This window comes from Giraffa tippelskirchi, chromosome 13 (genome assembly GCF_054371585.1).
Source record: "Giraffa tippelskirchi isolate mGirTip1 chromosome 13, T2T-mGirTip1v1.2.pri, whole genome shotgun sequence".
Lineage (NCBI taxonomy): Eukaryota > Metazoa > Chordata > Mammalia > Artiodactyla > Giraffidae > Giraffa > Giraffa tippelskirchi.
The window spans coordinates 4,265,036-4,291,429 of NC_137287.1; the positions used below are offsets into that span (position 1 = coordinate 4,265,036).

The following is a 26,394-nucleotide window of genomic DNA, read 5'->3' on the forward strand; positions in this document are numbered from 1 at the left end:
GAATACACCTAAAGCTTCCAAACTAGCAAAACGGCAGGCAACGATCATCCGACATGAGACTGGGGAAAAGGAAAAAAAAGAATGGAGACAGAAAACGCTGAAGATGGCGGCAAAGTCCAGATCTACCTGTCGTCACCAAGCAAGCGGGTTGACTCACCACTTCCTCCAAGTTCCCTGGTCTAGAAACCAGCAATCAGAGACTCAAGGTAAGACCAGGATTTTTACAAACTTTAACAATTTATTAGGCTTGTTTTCCAGTAAAATATTCACATGTCAAAACAATGGAATGACAGAGATGTAGCTGACTACCTTTAATTCCACATAAATATTTAAAATCTAAAAACCTCAGGAATCATCAGATTGAGTAGAAATTTGACTCTTCAGAGCAAGTATTGCTTTACTATTGTCATTAATCCAGTCAATAATATGACCAATAACCAGCCATGGGAAACAGAATGCCTGCCGAGTTCTTTTTTAAAAGATGTTTCGCGGAGCCCTTCTCAAGTCAATCCAGGAAGAATATGTTATTGAATTGCGTTGCGCAAAGCTTCTTGACCTCTTCTGCAAAAAGAACAGAAAACAGTAAGGGATAGAAATTCTCACTTAAGAGGTTATAGGATATATATCAGTACCTTACTCTGATAATTCTCTGGGAATAAAGTTGGAAATAAATAAAGGTCTTCATTGAATTTGACCTTAAATCTTAGAAGCCTTGATATGTTCGTAAATCGAGAGAAAGATAAAAAGGCCTGACACAGAAGAGACTTTAACACTATTTAACATCTCTTCTTTAGGCCTGAGAGAGCTCAAACCTAAAGTCCCTGAGACATCCATGAGTTGGGGGTTAGGAGTACAACTTCTAAAATCTTGAGGAATCTGACACAAGCACACAGAAACTCTAGCAGCAGCCCTGAATTGAGGACTAGGAGTTCCACAGTGGCATCATTCTTTGGATGTTAAACTCAATTCCCATTTTCAATGAGGCGTGTATCAACTGCTGTCGTTCCTAACGCATCAACTATTAATCCTAACCACTAGGCCACCAGGGATCTCCCAAAATGCACATTTTATACATGGTGTATAAAGCCATGGGATTTTTTTTTCTTCAGCATTAGAGAAAATAATTTTCTTCTGGCCTGTATCAAGTTTCCCAAGAAACAGGCAAGTTTTTCACATACTTTTTCAAGGAACTAAGTTACAGAAAAAGAGACCAAGCGATGGTTTCCTTTCAGCAACAGGGGCCTCTGCTTTAGAATCTTAACAGTCATGTTTGCTCTATTTACATGCTCCATAGTACACTGAAAAGATAGTTTGTGAAACATCAGTAGCATTAAAATTCTGCTCAAACACCAAACCCTATTTACCATTAACTTCAATCAGGTTTGCATTTTTTTGATTCAAAATAACATACAGCTCCCTCTGGTCAGACTTCTTCCCAACAACCCAGTAATCACTCATGGCTTTCACGATGATTTCTTCATCCTCATCCACTCTGTAAGACAGGAGTTTCAAGATGCAATTGTTTATTTTATATATAACAGCTGGACTGTGACAAACATTCTGAAATAAACAGGAAACCTGAGCGACTTGAAACGGTCAGGGAGGCCCCTGTGAGTGACCAGCCACTCCTGGGCTTAATGACATTTGCCCAAGAAGGCGGTCAGGCCCTCTGAAGGGACCTGGGATCTCTTGGTGTTTGGAGCTGATTCTCGTTAGAGGGTAGACACCTAGCTGCAGAGGTGGTGAGAATTACCTTGTGAAATCACTATTGATGTCACCCAGAATCTTCATGAGATCCGGATGGACAGATGTGAGTGACACGCTGGGGGTCTTCCTCATGTGAATTGTGCTTTTTTCTGCTAAATTCATATGGTTGAAGTAGATAAACTTAAACTGGGGTTCTTTTTCAGACCTGTGAATACATGTTATTCAGATGGTAACATTCTGAAAGAACAATTACACAGAAAAGATAGTTTCTGAAATATCCTAGCATTACTCCAACTATACAGCTGCACTGTCAAAACCCTGCGTGTATAATGGCTAAGGTGGTGTTTTCAACGGCTAGGCCTTCAAATCAAGAACCTCAGTTAAGACATAACATTCGGCAGTAACTTCTTGGATATCTGTGATGTATTCAACATGACTGAATTTTCCAGTGAGCTCAAGTATGCATTTTAAAAACCAAAAATATTTTAACTGTGATGCTTTACTTTCAAGTAGAGTCTTTTATAAATGGTAGTCACTCAGTTATTTGCCAACTGAAGAAAAACCCCTACTGGCTCACGTCACAGCCAACTTCACCGGGAACACTTCTGCACAAGAGGCCGAGTGTGTTCCGTCTGTGCAAAGCAAAACCCTACTGATTACCAGTGCCAGCGTGGACTTCACAGCCTGGGTGGGTCACGTGGGGAGAGGTGCACAAGGCCAAGACCGTGGGCAAAGCTGGCACACCTGACCCCACACGCTTACCTCGCCATCAGGGAGGGCAGAGGGGATGTGTTAAGACCCAACCCCAGCCACCATCGTGAGGCAGAAAAACCCAGGAACAGCTCCCCAGGAAGCCCTTCAGACAGGGCCAATATGTGTGTCATCTGGATTCAGAAAACACCATCCACATTCTAAGTAAAAACCACCCTTATTCACCCAAAACCAGTTAAATGCTTGAAAGCAACCAGGAAGCAGAATACAAACCCAGATATTCTTTTGTTGATGTTAAATTGCTCACAGATGTCAGATGCCAGCACTGTGAGCTGGGGCCCTACGATGCTGTCCAGTCTTCGGCAGAAATCCAATGTGGGCTGAATGGAGGCTACGAGTAGTTCAAGAAATAACCAGTGAGTGTCAAGGGGCCAGGGGTTAAAGAGCTCGATTTTCATTTCACTGTCTTAACAACAATATGCAAACTACTGATCTGGGAAATAAAACAATGAAATGATCAGACCCCTCTCCCCTCCGAAACAGGAGAGACACACAGGGCTCAGAACTAGTTATATTTAAGATGAAGAAGAGGCAGAGACTCATCCACTGTAAATGTGGGCTGAAGCATGCCCTGCAGGGTAGTAAACTGACTGGCTACCCTCAGTAAAAGCAAAGTCAAATACTTATTGAACAAACACTACAACAGCACTCACAGGCCCGGTACCGTTGGTCCATACAAATATTACCTCATTTAATTCTAAAGCTCCTTTTAGATGGGTGCTCCCTGTGATCGCTTCATGGGCAAGAAGGCACAGAAGCAGGCAAGCTGGGACCTTAATGATATTAGAAACAGCCAGTGACGCTGGCAGAGGCCCTCGATGGACGACGGGGGTTAATTCGGCCTCCATGTTGCTACGACAACGTATTTATCATTCAGGAATGGAAGGGAGCAACGTGTAAAGAGACAAGGCTTAGATACACGTGTGTACGTACCATCGATCATAAAGCACACAGCTGCACTCATGGCCTGGGATGAAAAGAAACCAAGGTCAGGAAACGATACAAAGAAGAGGACCGACATAAGCGACGCAGGGCATTGTCTGAATCTTTGTTTAAACGTGTCAACTTTATAAAGACTTTTCTAAGGCAGCTGAAGAAATCCAGATGCGGCTGGACATTAGCTAATATTAAGGAAGTATTCTTTCTTTTGGTCAGGCATGCTAATGGCAGGTGCCGATGTTAAAACAGATGCCCTTGGTAGTTAGAGATGCAAAAGGAGCTATGAGGGGAACGACAGGACGTTTTAAAATGCTCCAACAAAAAAAAATGTGTAGAGACGAGTGGTATCGTTAGCATATCATTAACCTCTGTGATATGCACCTGCGTATTCATTATTCTAATCTAGTTGTGTGTGTTTGATAATCTTCATTAATACAACTCAACCCCCCCACCCCCACCCCAGCAAATTAATGTCACTTTGTCTCTCTTTTCTATTATAGAAAATACTGCAGTTATGATAGGAGTAGGTACCGGGAACCTACAGCATGCCAGATCGTAAATAAAACAGCCAAAATATATTTAAATTTATCAAAGTCGTGTAATAGTGTTAAAAAAACAAAGGTCAAAACAGAACATGTAGGCCTGGGACTTCCCTAGTGGTCCTGTGGTTATGGATCTGCCTTCCAACGCAGGGGACAGGAGAGTCCCTGGTTGGGGGACTAGGATTCCACGTGCCTCAGGGCAACTGAGCCCATGTGCTCTAGAGGCCGTGCTCTGCAACCAGGGAAGCCTGCATGCCTCAACAAGAACTCAAGGCAGCCAAAAAACATACAGGTCTGTGATGAAAACGCAAAAGACTTCCTTCTCTGAGGCCCGCTCCCCCAGCAACCACTGTGATTGTTCTAGATAATATGGCTACAGCACCATCACCTCTGGCTGTCATGACAGACGCGGCTCCTCTCCAGCCACGGCCCCCCCGGCCTGGTTTAAGCCACTCTAGTTCCTCCGCTGGATGGTCACCTTACAGCCTCACAGGGCTCACTGCTCACGCCACCGCCAGTCACAGCCCCTCTTTAATGAGGACATTAGCCCCCCTGTGTCCCTGCACCTCTCCCCTCCTCCCCTTCTCAGACTCTCAGCTCCGACTTTATGTTCACGTGGTCAGAGTTAACGACATTTATGCTCTTCTGTAACTGAATGGTAATTATTATTTGCCCATAAACAGGCTGCAAACTGGGTGGCTTACAGGCTGGTCCCACCTAATTAGGTCTTTCTTTTCATTTCAAGTCATTCTGACTTAGATGCCAACTAGTTTGCTACCCAAATCCCAATTTCCAGCCCCTCCTCCGGCATCTCGAGCCCTAGGACCACTGGCTCTGCACTGTGGCCACCACCTGGTCTCCTTGGGACACAGGGTCCCAAACCCCGATCCAGCTTGCCTCCCTCGTGTCTGCCATCAGACATTTGTGTGCCTGACTCCTTAGAGGTTTATTTAAAGAAAAGAAAACAAAAATATGGGCCTTTTCAAGTCTATTTAAAAAGTTGAAGAATTTCAAATACATTAAAAATGTACGTAGAAAGGTACACATGAACCCCAAGGACCATCACTTTCTCAACAACCGACAACTCACGGACAATCCTGCCCAATTCACCACCCTGATCTACATATTAATGCTCTCTCTCCCCAAGGAAACATCGTAATTGGAGAAAAATATAAAAAAAAAATCAAATTTCCAGAGGGAAATTTTCCTAAGGGCAGACAGCAGATGGAGGAACGCTTATAAAAGACAATCTACTACAGTTTAGTATTTCAGTCTTTTATTACAGCGGTGAACACATATATTAAAAAAGAAGCAAGACCTCAAATCGGTAACAACCTTCCATTTTAGGACCTTGGAAAAAAGAGGTGCAAACTAACCACACAGCAAGCAGAAGGAAGGATATGACGACTGGAGCGGAAATAAACAGAAACAGAACAGAAAAGCAAGAGGAAAAACATGAAACCAAAAGATGATCCTCTGAAAAGATCAACAAAACTGAAAAAGCTTCAGACGGGCCCATCGAGACCAAGGAGAGAAAAGACGCACATGACTAACAGGAGCGCGAGGGGAGACCGCACTACTGGCTGCAAAAGACGGAGCACAAGCCTGTATAGTATCACAAAAAGCTGGACACCAGCAACTTCAACAACCTGAAATGGACAAATTCCTCAAAACATACAACTACTAAAACTGACTCAGAGGAAAAGAAAGTCAGGAAAGACCTATAATAAGAGACTTCATTAATAATTTAAACACGTCCCCAACGACAAGCCCAGATGGAGGCGGCTTTACCATGACCAAACATTTGAAGAATTCACATCTGTCCTTCAGAAAGCCTTCAAAAACAGGATATCACCCTTATACCAAAACCGACAAAGAGAGGACTTCAAAACGAAAGAGAACAACAGACCAGCAACCCCTCGTGGCCCTGAGCTCACGCAGGTCAGCTACAGATGGTCAGCCACAAGTGTGGCCAGTGGGGCCTGTATCCAGCCTCTGGATGTCCAGGCTTGGGTGCGCCTCCCTGGAAGCCGCCCTACACTGTCACCTGTCACTGCTAGGAGAAACAGGCGCTGTGCCGTCTGCACGACCGTCCACAGAGGCCAGCTAGAAGCCTGCGCCTGGTCACGAAGATCGAAGACCCCGTGTGCCGCAACTAAGACTCGACGTAGCCAAATAAAAAAAACCCCCAACCTGACATAAACATGGGGCTTCCCTGGTGGCTCAGTGGTAAAGAGTCCGCCTGCAGTGCAGGAGACCTGGGTTCAATCCCTGGGTCAGGAAGATCCCCTGGAGAAGGAAATGGCAACCCGCTCCAGTATTCTTGCCTGGGAAAATCCCGTGGACAGAGGAGCCTGGTGGACTACAGTCCATGGGGTCGCAAAGAGCCAGAAACAACTTAGTGACTCCACAACATTAACTTACATCCTTACAAGACAGTCTCCTGACAGAAACTCAGACTGGCCTCGTGGAATTAGTGAGTCCACAGCCTTAAAATCAGAGCGGAGGAAGGATCCGCTGAAGGGTGGGCAGGCATCAAACAACAGGGGACAGTGGCCTTGAGGGCCTGACCTGTCCACTTGCAGGACTTGTGAGTCATGGCCTCAGAGAGTGACCCTCTCACAAATCACACAACTGTTCCATGGGGATTGAAAATACACCTCTTACTCCAGACAGCACTCATTTCGAGTTTTTAGAAATAATTAGAACTTGTAAGGACACTGTCCCAAGGGTCATGTAAGAGGTCTGCATACCGACTGGTGTACCCGGTGGAACCTGTGCCAGAAAGATTTACTTTAGCATCGATCTGTAACCCCGGAGCGAGAGACGACGGTTACCTTATACACAATTAAGTGCAGAGCTTCGTAAGTGTCGTCTGTATTTACGAAAATTTTGGGGAATCTGCATTTTGCTTCTGGATCATTAAGGTTCAAGGGACCAGTGAGAAATCTGAAAAGCAAGCATAGAGATGAGTCGATTCAATCAGGCGGATATAAGCAGGAATATATAAACAGTGCATTCCTATGAAGGGTGGTAATAGACACCCTTTTTGGGGAAGCTAGACACTACTTAGAAAACACCACATCAGAAAATAAAAAAAGCATAGTTTTAATTCATTGCAACCAAAAGGATTTCCTTTGCTGATTATTGTCAACAAAGCAGCACAAAGGCAATTCAGTGTTTGTGATTTTATCTTTACCAGAAAAGACAATAAAATCCAGTACTGTCTATCAGAGGGCAGAAGTCCTACCTTCCATAGTGTTGGAGGTTTCCTGGCATTTCTGCCCTTATTGGAGAATCCCTTCCCGCCAACTGTAAACAGATTTAATATTAACAAGTGACTTCTTAGATTTTCTACATTCAACCCTTTGAGAAACAGCATTCATATCACTGGTTGACTCCATGCCATGAATCTATCAATTTCCCACATTCATCTCCACCAAAAAAGGGGGGGGGGGAGGATTACAGAGGTACAGAAAGAACTCACTGGTTTTAACCAGAACTTCACTGTACCCTAAGTTCCACGTACGGACTTGACAGCAATAACCGAAGGCTGACAAGTGCTAGGCAGTGACATCAATTACTTAATTTCATCTTATTTCAGCCCCGTGGGGAATGCCCTCTCCCAGTTTTCCAGAAGTGGAAACTGAAGTTTGAAGAAGTTCACCAATGTGCCCAGCTCCTGAGTGGAGGGCCAGGTAGCAAACCCAAGCCTGTCTGACCTCAAAGTCCCTGTCTTTGGCCATGACACTGTGCCTCCTTGTAGGTTTTTATTTGTATCACATTCCTGGTTTCTTCTGAAGACACACTATTTCAGTATGTGTAGGAAATGAAAAAAAAAAATCCAAATCTAACAGTCATGTTAGCTAAAGTTTACCCTTCTAAAACTTTCTGATGTTCTTTTCTTCTAGCCTACATAAGGTTTTAGCATACAACTTGAAAGACTGAAAAACACTGTCAATTTGATACTGAGAACACACAGCTAACTCTCCCAGATGCAGGCTGCACTGAGAGACAAGTCCTCCCGTGTCTGTGTTCCCGCTGCCCCATCGTATGCTTCTGTTTTAGAAGTCTGGCTCTTCAGACGTTTAATAAAGCAGCAAGAGAGTTTTCAGCAGTTACAACAGCACCGTCCCTCCATGGGAAAGTCTCCTGGAGGGTCCTTCCGAGGGTGTGGTTGAAAGCAGGTGCTTTAGCATCAAGCGGACCCAAAGATCAAGTCCTGGCTCTGTCGCTTACTAGCTGGGGGGACACTGGGTGAGTCATGGGAGCCCCTCAAGCCTGGGTCTCCTTTCTGTAAGATGGAGATGAGGTCCCCAGCTCTCAGGATGTCATGAGATAATGCAAGTTTTCTGGGTACGTATACTGTGTCTGGTGTACGGCATACACTCCAGCAACGTGAGCCACTGTATTCAAACTACCTAGAAGGGAAGTCAGGGCAGGACTGGGTCCTTCTCAAAACCTTGCGATTTCTTATCTAAAAGATATTTTCCTGTTATTTCAAGTCATGGCCTTAAAAAGATAGAGCAAGGGAGAGAGAGAGAGAGAGTGTGTGTGTGTGTGTGTGTGCGCGCGCGTGCGCACGTGCACCCTTGGGTCAAAATGATAATTTCATGGCTTATGAATACTTTACCTAATTAAAGCTAAAAATGGATGCTTTGGGGAAAGCACTGTGGTATTATTTACAATTCTCTGCAGAGGAGTGGGAGAGTCAGTGCCAGAGTGGAAAAGCCAGGTAGGCAGTATAAAAGCAACTCAAGACTGGATCTCCTGTTTGTAGGTGCAAAGACCACTGTTTTGTTCAAGATCGCGGGCATTCTGAGAGCTCCCAGAACCCAACCTAAAGATCCAATTTTCCCTCTTACACCTCTGCAACTGCATTTGAACAAGATGAAGAAAAGCTGACATACGTGGTTCTCCGTGCTAAGTGACACAAGAGGTTTCTACACCTGCGGATTCCGTTAGCCGATTCAACCAACTGCAGGTTGAAAATAGTCAGGGAGGAAAAGCTTGAAAGTTTCCAAAAGCAAAACTTGGAATTTGCCACATGCTGGCACCTACTTATGTAACGTTTACATTGTATCAGGGTTTTTCTTATTTTTTTGTATTAAGTATTATAAAAATCTAGAGACCATTCAAAGTATAGGGGAGGATGTGCACATGCGCAGCTTACATGCAAACACTAAGCCATTTTATATAACGGACTTGAGCACATGTGGGCATGGGTATCTGCAGGGGTCCTGGGAGCACTTCCCCGTGGATACCGACAGACAGCTCCATCACTGAACGTCACACTAATACTGTAAACTATAGATCAGAACTGCCCCCCCCACGTTCTTCCACTCCCCAAATCTGTGTGTGTGTGTGTGTCTATGTATCTGTTTATCCATCTGTCTCTTTAGAGATTAGTACCTCATCATACCTCAGGTTCGATATGCCTTGGAAACAGAGATGTGGTGAGGTATTTGTATAAAATTCTCATGTCGTCTTGTTCTAATCCACTCCTGCAACATCAGAAAAGTACTGTGTTAAAAGTCTGGAATCGGTCTTCCGTCTTCCCATTGTTTTGTGATTAAAAATCATCTCTCCCTCTTTACGTGGGATTATCCAGGGAGCATCAGCAGCTGATGGCCACTCTGCTCCAGGTATCAGATATCTGGATTACAGGGTAACACTTTCTCTCACCCACCATCCTGAATACACTGTATGCTGTGGACAGGGAACTTGGTCCTGTTATGTCTCAGAAATGTATGTGGGTTTTAATTTTCTCAATTTCAGTGTAGGCAAAAAGCGGGCAGAGAAAGAAACAAACTTTCGGGGAAACCATCCACTCTGAAACGAGACAAGAATAAGTGGTACGTGGAAAAGTACAGAGAAACCAGCAGGAGTCGTTGGATTTGATCCAAAATCAGTTTTTCAGGTAAGGATATAAACAATGAGTCTGTATCTGGGTTTTTTTTTTTTTTCCTATTCAAGATAATTGAAATCTCCCTTGATAGAAGCCAAGCCTCTGCGTGACACCCCCGAGGCCCTCCCTTCTTTCCCAGGTAAGTCGTAGGTTATGTTAGAAGCCTGGCCTGTCAGCACAGGAACACTCCCTGCCATCGACATTCACGCAGCACAAACGATGTGCTGGAAACACAAACACTAAAATGGAAGGACTCCGAGCGGGAGGGCCTTCGGTGGCTCATCCAGGGCAGACCACTCTCAGCTGCAGACAAACAGCTCTGCCTCCTACACCGCTGGGGCCCCTACCCAAGGGCTCATGCCCATTCATTCACACGGCTCTTCAGGAGTTTAGTCTTCGGTCATTGAGAACATTTAGTAACAGTTCATCTTTGCTTCTTGAGTAGCAATAATTTCATCAAAGAAATTGTTTTTGTCCCTAAGAGACAAGACCCAAATATAGCTTGATGACAGCAGGTTAATTTCCTGGTTTTATAGCACCTTTAACTTCTTGGATGTTTTTAAATACTAGCTTCTTTAAAAGAAACTATGAGAATCACATTTACTATGCTGTCTCTTTGAAGATGTTATTGGAAAAATCCCAAGACAAAAATAGGATTCTTAAACCTAACATTTTTTCCATCTTTCGTGGAACTGGTTTTAAACTCCTCTGCTTGGTAATTTTAAACAAAATTACCCTAATTTTGGTTTAAACAATCACTGCCTTATTTTGACAATATCTAAAAAGACGCTTCCCACTCCACCCCACCCCCACCCTCAGCTGTTATTTCTAGTTTGATAACCTGCTATCAGTCCAGTCACTGCTATTTTTATGATCCTAAAAGATGGGAGTACCTACCAGATGAGTTGATCATTATAGAGAAACGCAGTGTACTTGACTATACTCAGGCTTTCTTCCATTCTGTTAATAAAGGACTGGATTTTCAAATAAGTCATTTTATCCAATGGGAAGAAGCTGATCCCACCAAATATGTCGAGTAGATCGCAGGACTGCAAATGCAATGTTTGCAAATACTGCAGGAAAAAAATAAGGCATAAAACTTACTAATAGCACATAGAAGCTAGTACTCTGGCAGCTGAAAATAACAGGTCTTAATTTGTGGTACAATTACACGCTAGCAAACAGCACTTTTACAAGACCAACATGGAGGTGAACCACAGGGAACTGGATATGGGATCAGTACCAATTTCAAAAAATTAAGTTCAAATGTAACTGGTGTTCTTTCAGCTTTGTGTTTTCTCTCTGTGAGGTGTTTAATTCCTTATTAGTGCTATTCAGATTAGACTGACCTCTGCACATGCTATTATGGAGCATTTTATACTAAAATCACACTGGAAGAGCATGCAGGCAGTGATGATGGACAGGAGAGGAATAAAGACGAGAACAGGAACCAGGGGACAGTCAGAGTCAATAATTATGGTCATTAAAGTGAAGAAACAATAAGAAAAGTAATTCATAAAAACAAAATAATTCAAAAACAGACATTAAAGTAGTATAGGGAGAACGATTGATTGAGACTCATTCCTCTAAGACAAACTGAATTTGACCAGGGGATACTTCCCTGGTGGCTCAGATGGTAAAGAATCTGCCTGCAATGCAGGAGACTGGGGTTCAATCCCTGGGCTGGGAAGATCCCCTGGAGGAGGGAATGGCTATCCACTCCAGCATTCTTGCCTGGAGAATTCCATGGACAAAGGAACCTGGTGGGCTACAGTCCATGGGGTTGCAAAGAGTTGGACATGACTGAGTGACTAACACTTTCACTTTTTTCAGGGTAAAATATGCAAAATTGACACTGAAGAAGGAAAACAACGTAGGGGGAAAAAGATCACACTCATGACCACTAAGGGAAAAAAATCTGTGCTATAGTCGCAAACTTCACCTTGAGTCAGTACAGATGACGCCTGTTCAATGAACACAATCAATCCATGAGAATGTGCGATTTTGCTAATTAACCAATCCACCCCAAGGAAGTTTGCTTTGCTTTAGAGTAAGCCCACACTGACAGACACAGGTGGGTCAAGGATGGAGCCAGAAGACACCTCCAAGGTGCTTTAAGGGGCTGTGCACAGCTGGCAGGAAGCTCTGATTCAAGAGTGCAAACCTAGGGGCTTTCCTGGCGATCCAGGGTTTGACTCTGGGTCTCCAATGCAGGGGGCGTAGGTCTGATCCCTGTTCGGGGATCTAAGGTCCCATTTGCCATGTGGCAAAATAAACAAATAAAAAATAAAGGTTAAAGCAGAAAAAAAAAAAATACAAACACAAACCTAACCTGGTTTCCTCACTGGTCTGATTCTGTCCCACTGTGTCTGAGTCTCCACACCAACTCCAATTTCTAAGTTTGTTTGTATGTGAGAAGCAAACTTGTCTGTATTTCTTTAACAGTCAGTTTGATAACTACCAAGATTACAAATAAAATTCCAAATACTTACTCGATGGAAGAATTTCTCTAATCTTTCTTTTAGGACCTTGACACCTCCATCTTCCATGGCTTTCAGAAATGTTCCATTAAAAAGCTAATGGTGTAAAAGATTAAGAAAAAAAAATTTTTGTCCTCCAATTTCCCAATATAACAAGTTCTTTTTTTTCTTTTACATTAAATTCTGCTTATTTCATCCCGCAATTCTTTTTGAATATAGAAAATATTTACATGAGAAAGTCTGAGTTATAAATCACAAAATATCAAATACTGTTAAGGGATACTATAATTTTTGTAAAATCACCCAATTGTTCTGGGCATTTAAAAAAAATCTGAACTCACACCTAAGTTTCACTTTATATAAATAATATTGCTAGACGTCTTAAATCATATAAATCTTTGCACTCTCTACTTTCCTTAAGAACATGGATTCTATCATTCACTGATGCAGATATACTCTTAGGACAAGTCGGGGAAGAGAAAAGGGCTCTGTATTGCATGAATCGGTGCAGGCATAAACCTCAATACTGCTTTACAGGCCCCATTATTTCCTCCCCATAACAGACACATAGTCACCTTACAATCATGTAAAGAATTAAGAATTATTTTAAATGACCCACGTAAATTGGGGTAATTGGCTAGACTCAACCTAGAAAACATGTTGTGCTTACCTTGTACATGCTGTAGCACTGTTGGAGCACCGAACTATAAACCTTGTCCTACAAATAGCACAGAAACAGCACAGATCTCATTCGAGGGAAAACAAAAAAATAATCAATTGCATAGTAAAGGTATAGTGACTCTTGGTAAAGCAATATAATGTTCATACACATGGTCCTATAATAGTTGTGTGCTGAAACTAAGAGGTATTTAAATTCAATTATGAACAAATAAGCCTAAGAAAAGCTATGATCAACTTAAACAGCATATTAAAAAGCAGAGACATTACTTTGCCAACAAAGGTCCGTCTAGTCAAAGCTACGGTTTTTCCAGTAGTCATGTGAGGATGTGAGAGTTGAACCACAAAGAAAGCTGAGCGCCGAAGAATTGGTACTTTTGAACTGTGGTGTTGGAGAAGACTCTTGAGAGTCCCTTGGACTGCAAGGAGATCCAACCAGTCCATCCTAAAGGAAATCAGTCCTGACTATTCATTGGAAGGACTGATGCTGAAGTTGAAACTCCAATACTCTGACCACCTGATGCGAAGAACTGATTCACTGGAAAAGACCCTGATGCTGGGAAAGAATGAAGGCGGGAGGAGAAGGGGATGACAGAGGATGAGATGGCTGGATGGCATCACCGACTCAATGGACATGAGTTTGAGTAAACTCCAGGAGTTGGTGATGGACAGGGAGGCCTGGCGTGCTGCAGTCCATGGGGTCGCAAAGAGTCAGACACAACTGAGTGACTGAACTGAACTGAAGCCTAGTTCAGCAATTCTCTCCAGTATTCTTGGCTAGAAAATCCCGTGGACAGAGGAGGCTGGCAGGCTACAGTCCATGGGGTTGCAAAGAGTTGGACACAAATGAGCAAACAAGTCTAATTTTTAGGAGGGCTTTAAATAGATGAATAGAAGGCCCCGGTAAGAGACGGCACATAGACATTTCTATAAGATTGCGCTAACGGAAACAATAAGCAAATTTCCCTACGCCTACCTTGCGACACTTCTGCAAAAGTGACATAAGTTAAATCTGAACAAGTAAGTCACTCAAGATATTAACAATTTTTTTCCTAAGAATATGAAATAAAAAATGACACATTACCAGCAACTCCTCCTCTTGGTATTCAACAACTGGTTTTCCATCTTTACTTTGCTTTTCAATTATAGGATTCCGAACAACCTAAAAATTTTGATAAACTGAAATTACATAAGGAATCAATTATATGTGTTTTTAAATTCTCCTCTAACTTGAACATGTCCCAACACCAAAACTTCTTAAAGGAGCCCCCAAAACAATTACACCAAATAGGAGTTTGATTTTTAAATTGCTACTCACTGTACTGTAACTCTCCTCTGATGCAATGACCAGAGGACTTCCCTGAATTCCTAACAGTAAAGATCACCCATAACTGTATAACACAAATTCAGAAAAGTGTACTGTATGTGTAAATACCATGACCATCCAGAAATTTTCTTCTGGTTCGTTGAAGAACTGTCTGTTCTTCTGCGTATGTAAAGATTTTGCAGGTTTTGATGGACTAAAGGTCCTAAAAAGGGTAAAAGAATATGTTAGCCACAATCCCCCAGTGGAAGTTTTAAGAATTCACTGAGCTCTGCAAAAGCACATTGAAAGGCATTACCTTGTAAACTGTACAATAGCTTCACATAATCCAACGTTTCTAATTTTTTCATTCTTTTCTACTTCATTTGGATAATAAAACAAAATTTTATTTTCCTCCTAAAGTATGAAGAGAGAGAATCATAACATTGACATAAGCATTTTTTCTGTCTTAGCTGTAGACAATACTTAGTGTCAATCTCTCATGCCATATGCGCTAGCTGGCAAGACAAAACAAAGGCCCCTTTTAGAAAAACAAAGATTATCTTCTCTTCACGGTGTAACAAACGCCTACCTGCATGAAAGACAGCTGTGATATTTGGTAAGTCATATAAACTAACACTAGACAACTATGCTGAAAACTCCACCTTTGGATTTCTTTCTCCATGGTAATTTGTAATACATCAACGCTTGTAAGAAATAAGTGTGTGTGCACGTGCACAGACATACACCTCCCCACAAATTAAACCCAGCAGGTTCACAAGCATTTGGACTGGCAGCCTTTAAAAGGACCGTGATTTCCTGCCATTAAAAGTTGGCGCCGTACATCCTTTGAGGAAGTTACCGTCCCCACCTTAAAAAAAATGATAAAAAACCAAAACAAAACCACCGCTCCCATTCGACTTAACTTATTAATTCGGAAAAAAAACTTTCCGAAGATCCGCCAAGCCTGCATTACAGGACTACCGTCTCCCACTCTTGTTCTACGCTTCTAGGCGGGGGACTTCCAGCAACAACGACAAAAGCTCAACTCTAATCATCCAGGGTGGATGTCAAGAGAAGAGAGACTCCACCTGTGTGATTAAGCCGACGAACCTTCACTCAATACACAGGCATCGATCTGGGACCTGCAACCAGACCCTGCCCGCGTTTGTCTGGGCCCTGCCGTACAGCCAGCACAAAACAATCCGGTAAAGGCCAGTCGATAAGGGGAGATTGACAAGCGACACCCCCCAGGCGCACCCCGCGGCTGCCCGGGCCGGACCCCATCCGGCAGCCCCCCTACCCCGGGCCCTCTGCCGCCCACGGACGCCCGCGCGCGGCCCCGCTCCACTTACCTCTCCCTCGCGCGGCCCGAAGCGCGGGTTGTAGATGAAGAAACTCAGCAGCGCCGGCGGGAACTGCTTCTCTTGGGCCGCTCCTGCGCCGGCCCCGGCCGCCGCTGCCGCCATCCCGGCCCGGCCCCCCAGCCTCGGGAGCCTCCCTCTGCCCGCCCAGAGACAGCTGCCGCCGGAAGACCGCACTTCCGCTTCGCTCGCCGTCGCCCCGGAAGTGGTTGCCGCCGGCCCGGAAGAAGAATCCGCAGCCCAGCGTCCCCTTCTGGCGCACCCGTGTGGGTTCGTTCCTGTTTGTGTTCTGGGTAGGTGTTTCTTCTGTCGGTACTATAAGAGTTAAATGGAAGTGAAGCCGTTTTGGTCTTGTGTTTTTTTTTTTCCCCCTCAGATTTCTGCCCTGGCTGAAGGCAGGGGTTGCGTGTTTGAAGAAAAATGAAATGGGCCTTGTTTTGTGTGAAAGGGATTGTGAAGGTGCAATGGAGGACCCAACGTTTGGGGTTGTAGTGTATTCAGTCAGGTAGCTTGCCCGTTTTCATCGTCCACAGGGTCCCACCCTATATTTGTTGGTCTTTTTAGATCCCCGTTTGAGAGACGTCAGGTGACTTTGTGCCTCTCGCGACTTCTCTGCCTTAAGGGAGAAAGATAGCTGCAGGTGGCGAGCGCGGTGTGTGGCGAAGCGGGACCAGAGCGTGGCCTTCTCCGCACAGTGCCCAGTCCCAGGCCTTGGAGCTCAGGGCATCGACCTTGCCAGCCCTTGGGATTCACTAGGTTTGGAGGCCTGTGGGCTGTAGGAGCTGGAACGGCTCGTGACTTTTGTTACTTGGAGTTCAAGCCCTTGCAGCAGACCGCAAGGCCAAACTCAAGACTTTATTTTAGGTTGTCTTGTCTCTCACAGATTAGGTGTGAAAATAGGACCTCTTATCCAGCTTAACAGAATAGACCTTCATGTTTAGGGAGGCGGTGTTGGAATTTGTGCTTGAGACTGAACTGGATACTTACTCTAGCTCTGTCACTCCCTGGGCGGGAGTCCTTGGACCCATTATGTAAGGTGTCTCCAGTCTGTGCGTCTAATATGTAAAATAACTAATGGTAAATGCTTTTCTAGTAGGAATTTCACTTTAAGAATAAAATGAGTGGGAATTCCATTTTGGTCCAGTGGTTAGGACTTGGTGTTTTCACTGCCTGGCCCCAGGTTCAATCCCTGTTCAGGGAATTAAGATCCTACAAGCTGTGCAGCAAAAAAAAAAAAAAAATGGGACTGTGATTGTATGTATAGTAGTCCCAGCCCTTAATCGTTATTCAGCAAGATTGCTGTCATTACTTGCTCTTGGAAGACTCCCTCAACTAGCTTGCTTTAGTGTATGACAGTCTTTTGTTAGAAAGATATGTTTTGACAGTAACGATTTTCAAAGAATTTTAAGGTAGCAAAATCTCCTTTCTCCCTTTGATTGCCCCAAAGTCCATGGGAACTTCTAAAAAATAGACACAGAGCTACTCTGGTTGAATGTGAGGCTGAGTGGTAGAAATGAGACCTAAGAAAACCTTCCACTGGCCTTTTCCAAGAGCTGCCCCTCTTCCATCTCTGTCTCCTTGAGGGACCCTAAAGCACTTGTACAGGACCCTGGGGCTCCAGGGAGCATAATTTGAAAACTCTAGGTTAAAGAATTACTTCCTTTGTCTCAGACCAAATGCTTTTGGAAGAGTGGTAGAAAGAGCCTGGGGCTTAGGTAGGGACAGCCGAATTTTAGTTCTGATTTTGTCACTTGCCATTTACATGACCTTTGATTAATCACTTAACTTCTTTGAGCTCAGTTTCTTCCTTTGAAAAATGAGATTAATACCTACCTCAAAGGAGAACTGCAAATATTACATTAGATGACACAAATGAAAGTACTTTGTAATGTGCAAAGTACAATTACAATAAAAATTGGTAAGATAACATTTTATTGCATTCTCCCTAGCATGTCTTTACTTCCTTGTTTACTTTGCATTCTATGCCCCAGTCAGTCAGTTGCATTGATCGCCACAGGAGAGAGATGATATAAAAACAAAATAAACCAAACAAAATCAGAAATCAGAATGCTTTTTTTCAAAAGCTAAGGAAGCAAGAAAGCTTAGATAGTGATGCATCCTCCTTTTTCAGTCATAGGGTATGCATGGGTGGGAGGTGGGTGGAGTAATGACGATAGACACTTAGATGTGTTTTGAGGTCTCAGAGGAGAGAGGGTGTAGATGTATATCTTGTTCCTTGTGGAATGGGGAAAGTGGCAAGTCTTGCAGAGTGCCCCTCTGTGTCAAGTGCAATGCATCAACAGTAGAATAGCTGTGGCCACATGAGTGTCTAGGCATCTAGGCAGTAAGTGCTACTTGATGCAGGAAACAACTAAATGTTTCACTTGTGCACAGAAGTAATTCAGAGAAAGCTAGACCCGAAAGGCCGTAAGATTAGAACAAAGAGAAACTAGCTGTGGCCTAGGTGGACCCACTACTGAAGTCCAGAAGACTGGAGAGGACTGAGGTTGACTCAATGGTCACTTGTATGGACTAAGCACCAGATACTCCTTTCCCATGCAGGGCCTTGCATTACCCACCTCTTCTGTCAGCTAGGGAAATAAGGGTGAAGAGGAGGCTGAATTCTTGACATTGTCCTAAATTATGATTTTGTCTCCCAGTAGGACGGGGATTCAAATCTATGTCCAGTAACAGAAATAGAAAATTAGATGTAAATCATTAAAAAAAAAAAAAGGAATTAGATCTTTTGCACAAAGAATTTGTGAACTCAGAAACAGGGGACCGAGATGGAGATGTAGGAGGCTTCTGATCTTCCCTCCTTCCCCAAATACAGTGATTGTACAGCTACAGACAGAGCAATTTCATCTGAGAGAAATCCAGAGACCAACTAAATGTGAGGTGAGACTCCCATATGTGAGGTGAATGAGAAAATACCCACAGCAAAATGGATAGGAAAGTCTGAGCCTCACCGTCTGCACAGCACCATACAGCTGGGAGGCAATCTCCACCAGGGCTTCCCTGGTGGACCCAGATGGTAAAAAAAACCTGTCTGCAGTACAGGAGACCTGGGTTCGATCCCTAGGTTGGGAAGAACCCCTGAAGAAGGGAATGGCAACCCTCTCCAGCATTCTTGCCTGGAGAATTCCATGGGCAGAGGAACCTGACTGGCTACAGTCCATGGGGTCGCAAAGATTTGTACAGGACTGAGTGACTAACACACACACACCTCCCCAAGGAATGGGCCCCCATGTTACTTGGCTTTAACAGTCAACAGGGTTACTCACAAGTTTCACAGCACATAGTCAAAAAAAGTTTTTAAATAGGTTTGAGAGCACTCCTAGTGAGTATATACCTGGACTCAGTGCCAAGGGAGTAGGCTGCTCTGACTGTATGAATTTCACTGTCTTGTATCCTGAAAGAATATCATTAAGGTAACATTGGACTTAAACTGCATGTTAGACAAGATGACCCGAAAAGACATACAGAGAACATTCTATTCAACAGCAACAGAATACTCATTCTTCTCAAACACACATGAAACATTTTCCAGGATAGATCATATATTATACCACCAAATAAGTTTTAATAAAGTTAAGAAGATTGAAATCATATCAAGCATCTTTTCCACTGACAAATGATATGAAACTAGAAATCAGTTACAAGAAGAAAACTGGAAAATTCACAAATACGTGGAGATGAAACAGCATGCTTTTGAAGGACCAACAGGTCGAAGAAGAAATCAAAAGGGAAATAAGAAATCTTGAGACAAATGACGATGGGAACATACTGTACCAAAACTTAATTGGATGCAGCAAAAACAGTTCAAGAGGGAAGTTTATAGCAATAAATGCCTACAATCAGAACAAAGATTTCAAATAGACAACCTAACTTTAAATCTGAAGGAACGAAAAGAAAGCAAACTAATCCCAAATTTAATAGAGGGAAGGAAATAACAAAGGTCATACTGAAAATAAATGAGATAAATACTAAAAAGACAATAGAAAATATCAGTGAAACTAAGAGCTGGTGTTTTTGAAAAGATGATTAAGATTGAAAAACTGTTAGCTAAACTAAGGAAAAGAAAGAGGACTCAAAGTCAGAAATGAAAGAGAAGACATTACAACTGATAATTCAGAGGTACTAAGGGTCACAAGAAACTACTATGAACTGTTTTACATCAACAAGTTATATAACCTAGAAGAAATGGATAAGTCACTGGAAATACATAGCCTACCAAGACTGAATCATGAAAAAAAAAAAAAAGACTGAATCATGAAGAAATAGAGAATCTGAACAGACTAATTACTCATTTGGAGATTGAATTAATAATCAAAACCTCCCAACCACAAAAGCCTAGAATCAGATGGCTTCACTGGTAAATTTTACCAAAATTTAAAGAATTAATACAAATCCTTTCCAACTCTTTCAAAAAATAGAAGTGAGGGAAACACTTCTAAAATTTTACAAAGCCAGCATTATCCTGACCAGAAAAGATACTACAAGAAAAGAAAGTGACAGCCAATATCCCCGCTGGACATATATGAAAAAAGAAAAACTCAACAAAATATTAGCAAACTTAATTCAACAGTACATTAAAATGATCTTATACCATGATCAAGTGGAATTTATTCCAGGGATGCAAGAATGGTTCAGCATCCACAAAATCAATGTGACATACCACATTAGCAAAATGAAGGGTAAAAGTCATATAATCATTGCAATAGATGGAGAAAAGGCATTTGACAAAATTCATCATCCTTTTATGATTAAAAACTCCCAACAAACGGGATATAGAAGGAATGTACCTCAACATAATGAAGGCCATAAATGATAAAACCACAGCTCACAATCATGTTCAACAGTGAAATGCTTAAAGCTTTTCCTTTAAGATCAGGAACAAGGCACGGATGCCCACTCAAAATGCTTTTATTCAACATCCTTGTGGAAGTCCTAGCCTGAGCAAGTAGGCAACAAAAAGAAATATAAATGTATCCAAGTCATAAAGGAAGCAATAAAATTGTTTCTGAAGATGACATGATACTATATGTAGAAAACCCTGAAGATTCCACCAAAAACCTGTTAGAATAAACAAATTCAGTGAAGTTGCAGAACATATAATATCAATACACAAAAATAAGTTGTGTTTCTATACACTGACAATAAAATACCAGAAAGTGGAATTAAGAAAAAATCCTATTTATAAGTATCAAAAAAATAAACTACTTAGGAATAAATTTAACCAAGGTGAAAGATCTGTGTACTAAAAGCTATAAAACTGGTGAAAGAAATTGAAGACAAATGGGAAGATATTCTGTGTCCGTGGATTGGAAGAATTAATATTGCTAAAATGTCCATGCTACCAAATGATCTATAGATTCAGTGCATTACTGATCAAAATTCTAGTGATATTTTTCATAGATACAGAAAAACAGGGAAATATAAATCAAAATCACAATATCACCTAACACCAGTTAGGTTTATGTTTTGAAAAGAATAAGAGAGAGCAAATGCTGGCCAGGGTGTAGAGAAAAAGGAACTCGCTGCGCTATGAGTAGGAATGTAAGTTGGTGCAGATAGTATGGAAAACAGTATGGAGTTTCCTAAAAAAACAAAAAAAAACCCTAAAAATTGAACTACCATTCAGCCATTCCACTGTGAGTGTATATCCAAAGGAAATGAAATTATCAGAAAGAGATTTCTGTACTCCCATGTTCATTGCAGCATTATTCACAGTATCTGATGTGGAAACAACCTAAGTGTCCATTGATGAGTGAATAAAATGTGACACATATGTACACAATAGAATATTATTCAGCCATAAGAAAGAAAGAAGTCCTTCCGTTTGCATCAACACGGATGAAACGAGGGAATTCAGTTCAGTTCAGTCACTCTTTGCGACCCCATGAACTGCAGCACGCCAGGCCTCCCTGTCCATCACCAACTCCAGGAGTTCACCCAAACCCATGTCCATTGAGTCAGTGATCCCATCCAACCATCTCATCCTCTGTCATCCTCTTCTCCTCCTGCCCTCAATCTTTTCCAGCATCAGGGTCTTTTCAAATGAGTCAGCTCTTCTCATCAGGTGGCCAGAGTATTGGAGTTTCAGCTTCAGCATCAGTCCTAATTATGCTAAGTCAAATAAGCCAGACAGAGAAAGACAAATAGTGTGTGGTATCACTTTTATAGGAAACCTTAAAAATGGAACTCATAGAAACAGAAAGTTGAATAATGGTTGCCAGGGACTGGAGTAGTGGTGGTGAAGGAAATAAGGAGAGGCTGATAAAAGTTAGAGACTTCTGTTTATAAGATGAATAAGGAACGTCACTGGTGGTCCAGTGATTAAGAATTCATCTGCCAGTGCAAGAGACATGGGTTTGATCCTTGCTCCGGGAAGATCCCACGTGCCATGGGCCAGTAAAGCCCATGCACCATGATTACTGAAGCCCACGTGCCCTACAGCCTGTGCTCTGCAACAGGAGAAGCCACTGCAGTGAGTAGCCCCTGCTTGCTGCAACTGGAGAAAGCCCTTATGCCACCACGAAGACCCAGCACAGCCATAAATAAATAAATGAAGTTATAAGATGAATAAGATCTGAGGCTGTAATGTGAACATGGCGACTATAGTTGATAACACTGTATAACTGAAATTTTCCAACAAGGTAGAATTAAGTGTTTTCATTAAAAAAAAACCCTAAATGTGAGGTGACGGATGTGTTTCTTACTGGTGGCAATCTTTCCATAACATATGCATATGTAAAATCACCATGGTCTACTCTTTAAATATATCACAATTTTAAATGTCAGTTACACCTCAATAAAGATAAGGAAAAAGAATCTGAGTTCAAAACTCCAAGGGACTAAGTTAAGGCATTGTTCCAGGTAAGAAGTCACAGTTCCAGGGTGGGAGGTTCTGGATGTGTCCTCACATACGTCTGTCTCCCCGCTAACAAGAAAAGTGAGCTTGTAGATGGTCAGACCCGATTAGAGTCATCATCTTGTTCCCGTTGTCCAGTGCAGTGCCTGCCTTAAAGGATACAGTGTGTTGATGGATGAATTAATGGAGGTAGGGAACAGAGACGATGGAGAAATGGACTTCCCTCCTGCATAGTTCTGCCCCTGAGTCAAGTAATCGACCTTTTTTTTGTTGACTTAGAGCGCAGAGACCCTGTCATTCCGAGGTGACCTTCATCCGGAGGGTACATCTCTCTCCTGCAGTTAAAATTGCCCTTGATCTCCATCTCTTCCTGTGATCACTTGTAAAGGATCTTCCACTTGTAAAGGATTCTTTTATTAAAAAGTGAAAAACCTGAGGCAGTTTGTAAATCAGTATTGGAAAGTGAGAATCATCTAGGAAATATATATTTATGTACATGTATGTTATATATAATGTAATTTTCAGGTATAAATTACAGGTATTATGCAATTATGTAATAAATACAATCATATATACAAATATGTGTATTACAGGTATTATGAACCAGTGAAGCATGGTTCAGTAGTCTCTATAAGGCTCTCGCCTGCATCTGATGCTGAAGCTTGAATTCTGCAGAGCAGACAGGCAGGAAGGGAAGATGGATGTAAAGAGGAGAGTGAGGACAGGCTGGAGCCCCTGGGAACAGACTGGAACTTATATCAGTCTCTCACTGCTCCCAAAGCTGGGTTTCTTTGTCATCGAAGGAAATGCTCCTGGGGCTTGGACAGAACGAGATCCCCACACCATGGAGGGGAGCCAGCAGGTAAGGTACTCCCACACCAACCTCCAGAGCATCGGTATCATGGCTGCTTCACTCCCACCCTTCACATCCCAGGCAGGAGGATGTCTCCTATTGCCCACTCTAACTGGGTACCTGTAGCCTAAGCAAGATGACAAATTACAAACCTACCAAACAGTCCCTGTCAAGGTTTGATACAGTGAGGTGGTAGGTATGCAGGTGTTTGCTACATCTCTGTAGTCTGAGATGTACGTTTGAAATACCTTATAATTTAAGGTGTGACTCTATTTACATGCATTGTAGAACCCCTAAGAAAAATGGTCTCAAAATCCACTCCCTTCCAAAAAAAGTTGACTTTTTGAAACCAGTTAAAACATTGTGTAAATGAATAGCCTTTCCAGTGAATAAATTAACAGGCCAGGTGGAAATGATCTTGGTGATTCCAATTTCATCTGTCTTCTTAAGTGTTTGCAAAGTAATACCATACCTTAACATTGGCAGAAGAGATACCAGATAGGTTTTTGCTTGAAATTGGATTCCCAAGTACTCATTACACAAAATTAAACTGTAGTTGTTGTGCAGAATTAACTATGTAGCTTGTAAACCTGAACAATTCAACAAATATTTCACATCTTCACTGTTTTGCTACACTTTGTGTTTGAGCTGGAAAGAGCTACAAAAACCTGTATGTTAAAATAATTGTATAAACATAATGTGCAGAAGCTGAAGCAAAATGCTAACTAATATTAGAAGTATTTTAGTAATTTTCTTTAGTCTCAACAATTAAGCACATTCACAAAGCTGCCTTTGAGATCATATTCCATTCAATTATAGACTACTAAATTATAAACTCAAATTATAATTGTAAAAAGAGTCCAAATTAAAGCCACTGATGCCACCCTGTTTTATAAGCAATTAGGAAAAATAACAGACACCAAGTTTTTCAGTTCTGTGACCTAGTGGGCAATGTGGGCCCTCATTTCAAAGTCAAAATATCATCACTCTACTGCTGAGAACATGTTTTTTTGAGGTGGGTTGTTGCGTGAATCCTATGTTTGATTTTCATTTTCTGTAGTTGCTATGCTCCCCCATTTAAAAGCCTCCAGGCTCATATCACTGGTCTGTAATCCTACCAGCTGGAGAGAACGGCTGTTAACATTTTGCTGTATGTCCTTTCACTTTTTTCTTTCCCATGAGGCACGTATTGAATAGGACCCATTTAAAAATGAATTGCTTCGTACAGTATTTATGTAATGACTAAACTAGGGTAATTTTTGAAAACATTTTCTTCTTTTCAAATTATACTTACTGCTAAAATTTGGAAACGCTAATGTTTCTACAAAATTTCAACCTAGATAAATAACTACAAAAATAAAAAGTGCTAATTCACAAATGTGTCCAAATGCCTGGAGTTGTTATTACCTGCAGAGTGGAATACCCACCCCCTCCCCCAAACACCCCAGATCTGAAGAACACAGTTAAAAATTGGTATGAATAAAGACCACTAAAGATTGTTTCATTTAAGTGTACCACCTGACACTTTTGGATGTTAAATACAGAGAGATGACTCCTTTTGTTTGCTAGTTATTACCATTGACAGAGACTTTGAAATTAAGTTCCTAAGATTGGGTTAGAAGAATGAAAAGGTAATGTAATTGAAATGGGCAAAAATAGTTTGAATTATACTTGTGAAATAGTAAAGCAAAGCAAAGTTTGTCTCTCAGTTGTGTCTGACTCCTTGCGACCCCTGGCTTGCCAGGCTTCTCTATCCACAGAATTCTGGAGTGGGTTGCCGTTTCCTTCTCCAGGGGATCTTCCCGACCCAGGGATCAAACCCGCGACTCCTGAATTGCAGGCGAATTCTTTACTGTCTGAGCCATCAGGGAAGCCCTTTGAAACAGTAGAATGAACACAGTTCATGAATAACTGACTTTCTATGTATGGAAAATGTGGCAATTCATCCTTTTGTATCCATCCATCCTCTAAACAATTTCCCCAAGACATTCAGAACATGGGTATGACCCAATGGCACAGTGTCCCCTGTGGGTGTTAGTCACTCTGTCGTATCTGACTCTTTGTGACCCTGTGGACTGTAGCCTGCCAGGTTCCTCTGTCCATGGAATTCTCCAGGCAAGAACACTGCAGTAGGCTGCCGTTTCCTTTTCCAGGGAATCTTCCCGACCCAGGGATTGAATCCAGGTCTCCTGCATTGGCAGGCAGCTTGTTTACCATCTGAGCCACCAGGGAAGTCCCCTGGGTGTGCCAAAGAACCCCTCCAGTGATTATTTCCATACGGATGCCCTCTTGACAGAAAGGAAATGAGAGAAGCCCACAGTCTTTACCTTGCTGGGGTGAGGCTACCTCTGCTACTCCAATGGGTGATGGATTGCTTAGTCAGTTAAATTGTCTAAAAAGCATCATCATTCACCTTGTTTCTTCGAGGCATATGGTGTCCAGAGCCCGAGGGAAGAAGGCTACATGATCACACTGAGTTATTTAAAGACTCTCCCTTCAGAACTGTTGGGATGAGAGCCCTTACCTGGGGAGAGCCAGTGGAGTGAACAGAAATGTCAGGAGGATCAGCGTGTCCACGTGGTGTGATGGTGAAGGCAGCATGTGGATTGTTTTAGGGGTCAAGCCTCAGAGGGTGTCAGAATTGGCCTGGAAGGCCCTCTTGCTGGTACCTGGGAGACACTGTCACTCACCTCGGGAAGCTACAGGTGCAGAGGAAGCAGCCCAATTCCTTCCAGGAGGGATGGGGAGGAGCGGAGCGTGAGGGCACAGCTGTGCACAGGGACGGGGAGCAAGAGAGCCGGCCGTGAAGGGGCCACTTCCGTTCTGTGGCCCCCCCAAAGAGGGCCTCATTTGGGGGCTGGATTTCCCCCGCTTGAGTCTCCTGAAGACGGCCTTTATGGGTTTTGTCCTTTCTCCACGGCTTGTGTGCGTGTGTGCCCAGTCGTTTCAGTTGTGTCCGACTCTTTGCAACCCCA

General features: G+C 42.6%; 1 protein-coding gene and 1 long non-coding RNA gene across 2 annotated transcripts; one reads left to right on the top strand and one right to left on the bottom strand.

Moving 5' to 3' along the window:
- Nucleotides 1–218: 218 nt before the first annotated feature.
- CCZ1 (CCZ1 vacuolar protein trafficking and biogenesis associated) lies at nt 219–15,819 on the bottom strand. Its single transcript, XM_081552861.1, has 15 exons — nt 15,684–15,819; nt 14,648–14,745; nt 14,461–14,554; nt 14,110–14,187; nt 13,018–13,065; nt 12,360–12,443; nt 10,765–10,940; nt 9,382–9,463; nt 7,210–7,271; nt 6,797–6,908; nt 3,412–3,445; nt 2,692–2,809; nt 1,754–1,912; nt 1,365–1,492; nt 219–561 (listed from the first exon to the last, which is right to left on the bottom strand). The coding sequence occupies exons 1-15, from the start codon at nt 15,795–15,797 to the stop codon at nt 506–508; spliced, it is 1,443 nt and encodes a 480-aa protein (XP_081408987.1). The 5' UTR covers nt 15,798–15,819; the 3' UTR covers nt 219–505.
- An 86-nt stretch (nt 15,820–15,905) lies between these two features.
- LOC145531151 (uncharacterized) lies at nt 15,906–24,800 on the top strand. The gene is made up of 2 exons (XR_014072229.1): nt 15,906–15,985; nt 23,160–24,800. It is a non-coding gene; the product is annotated as an uncharacterized LOC145531151 (long non-coding RNA).
- The last annotated feature ends 1,594 nt before the right edge of the window (nt 24,801–26,394 follow it).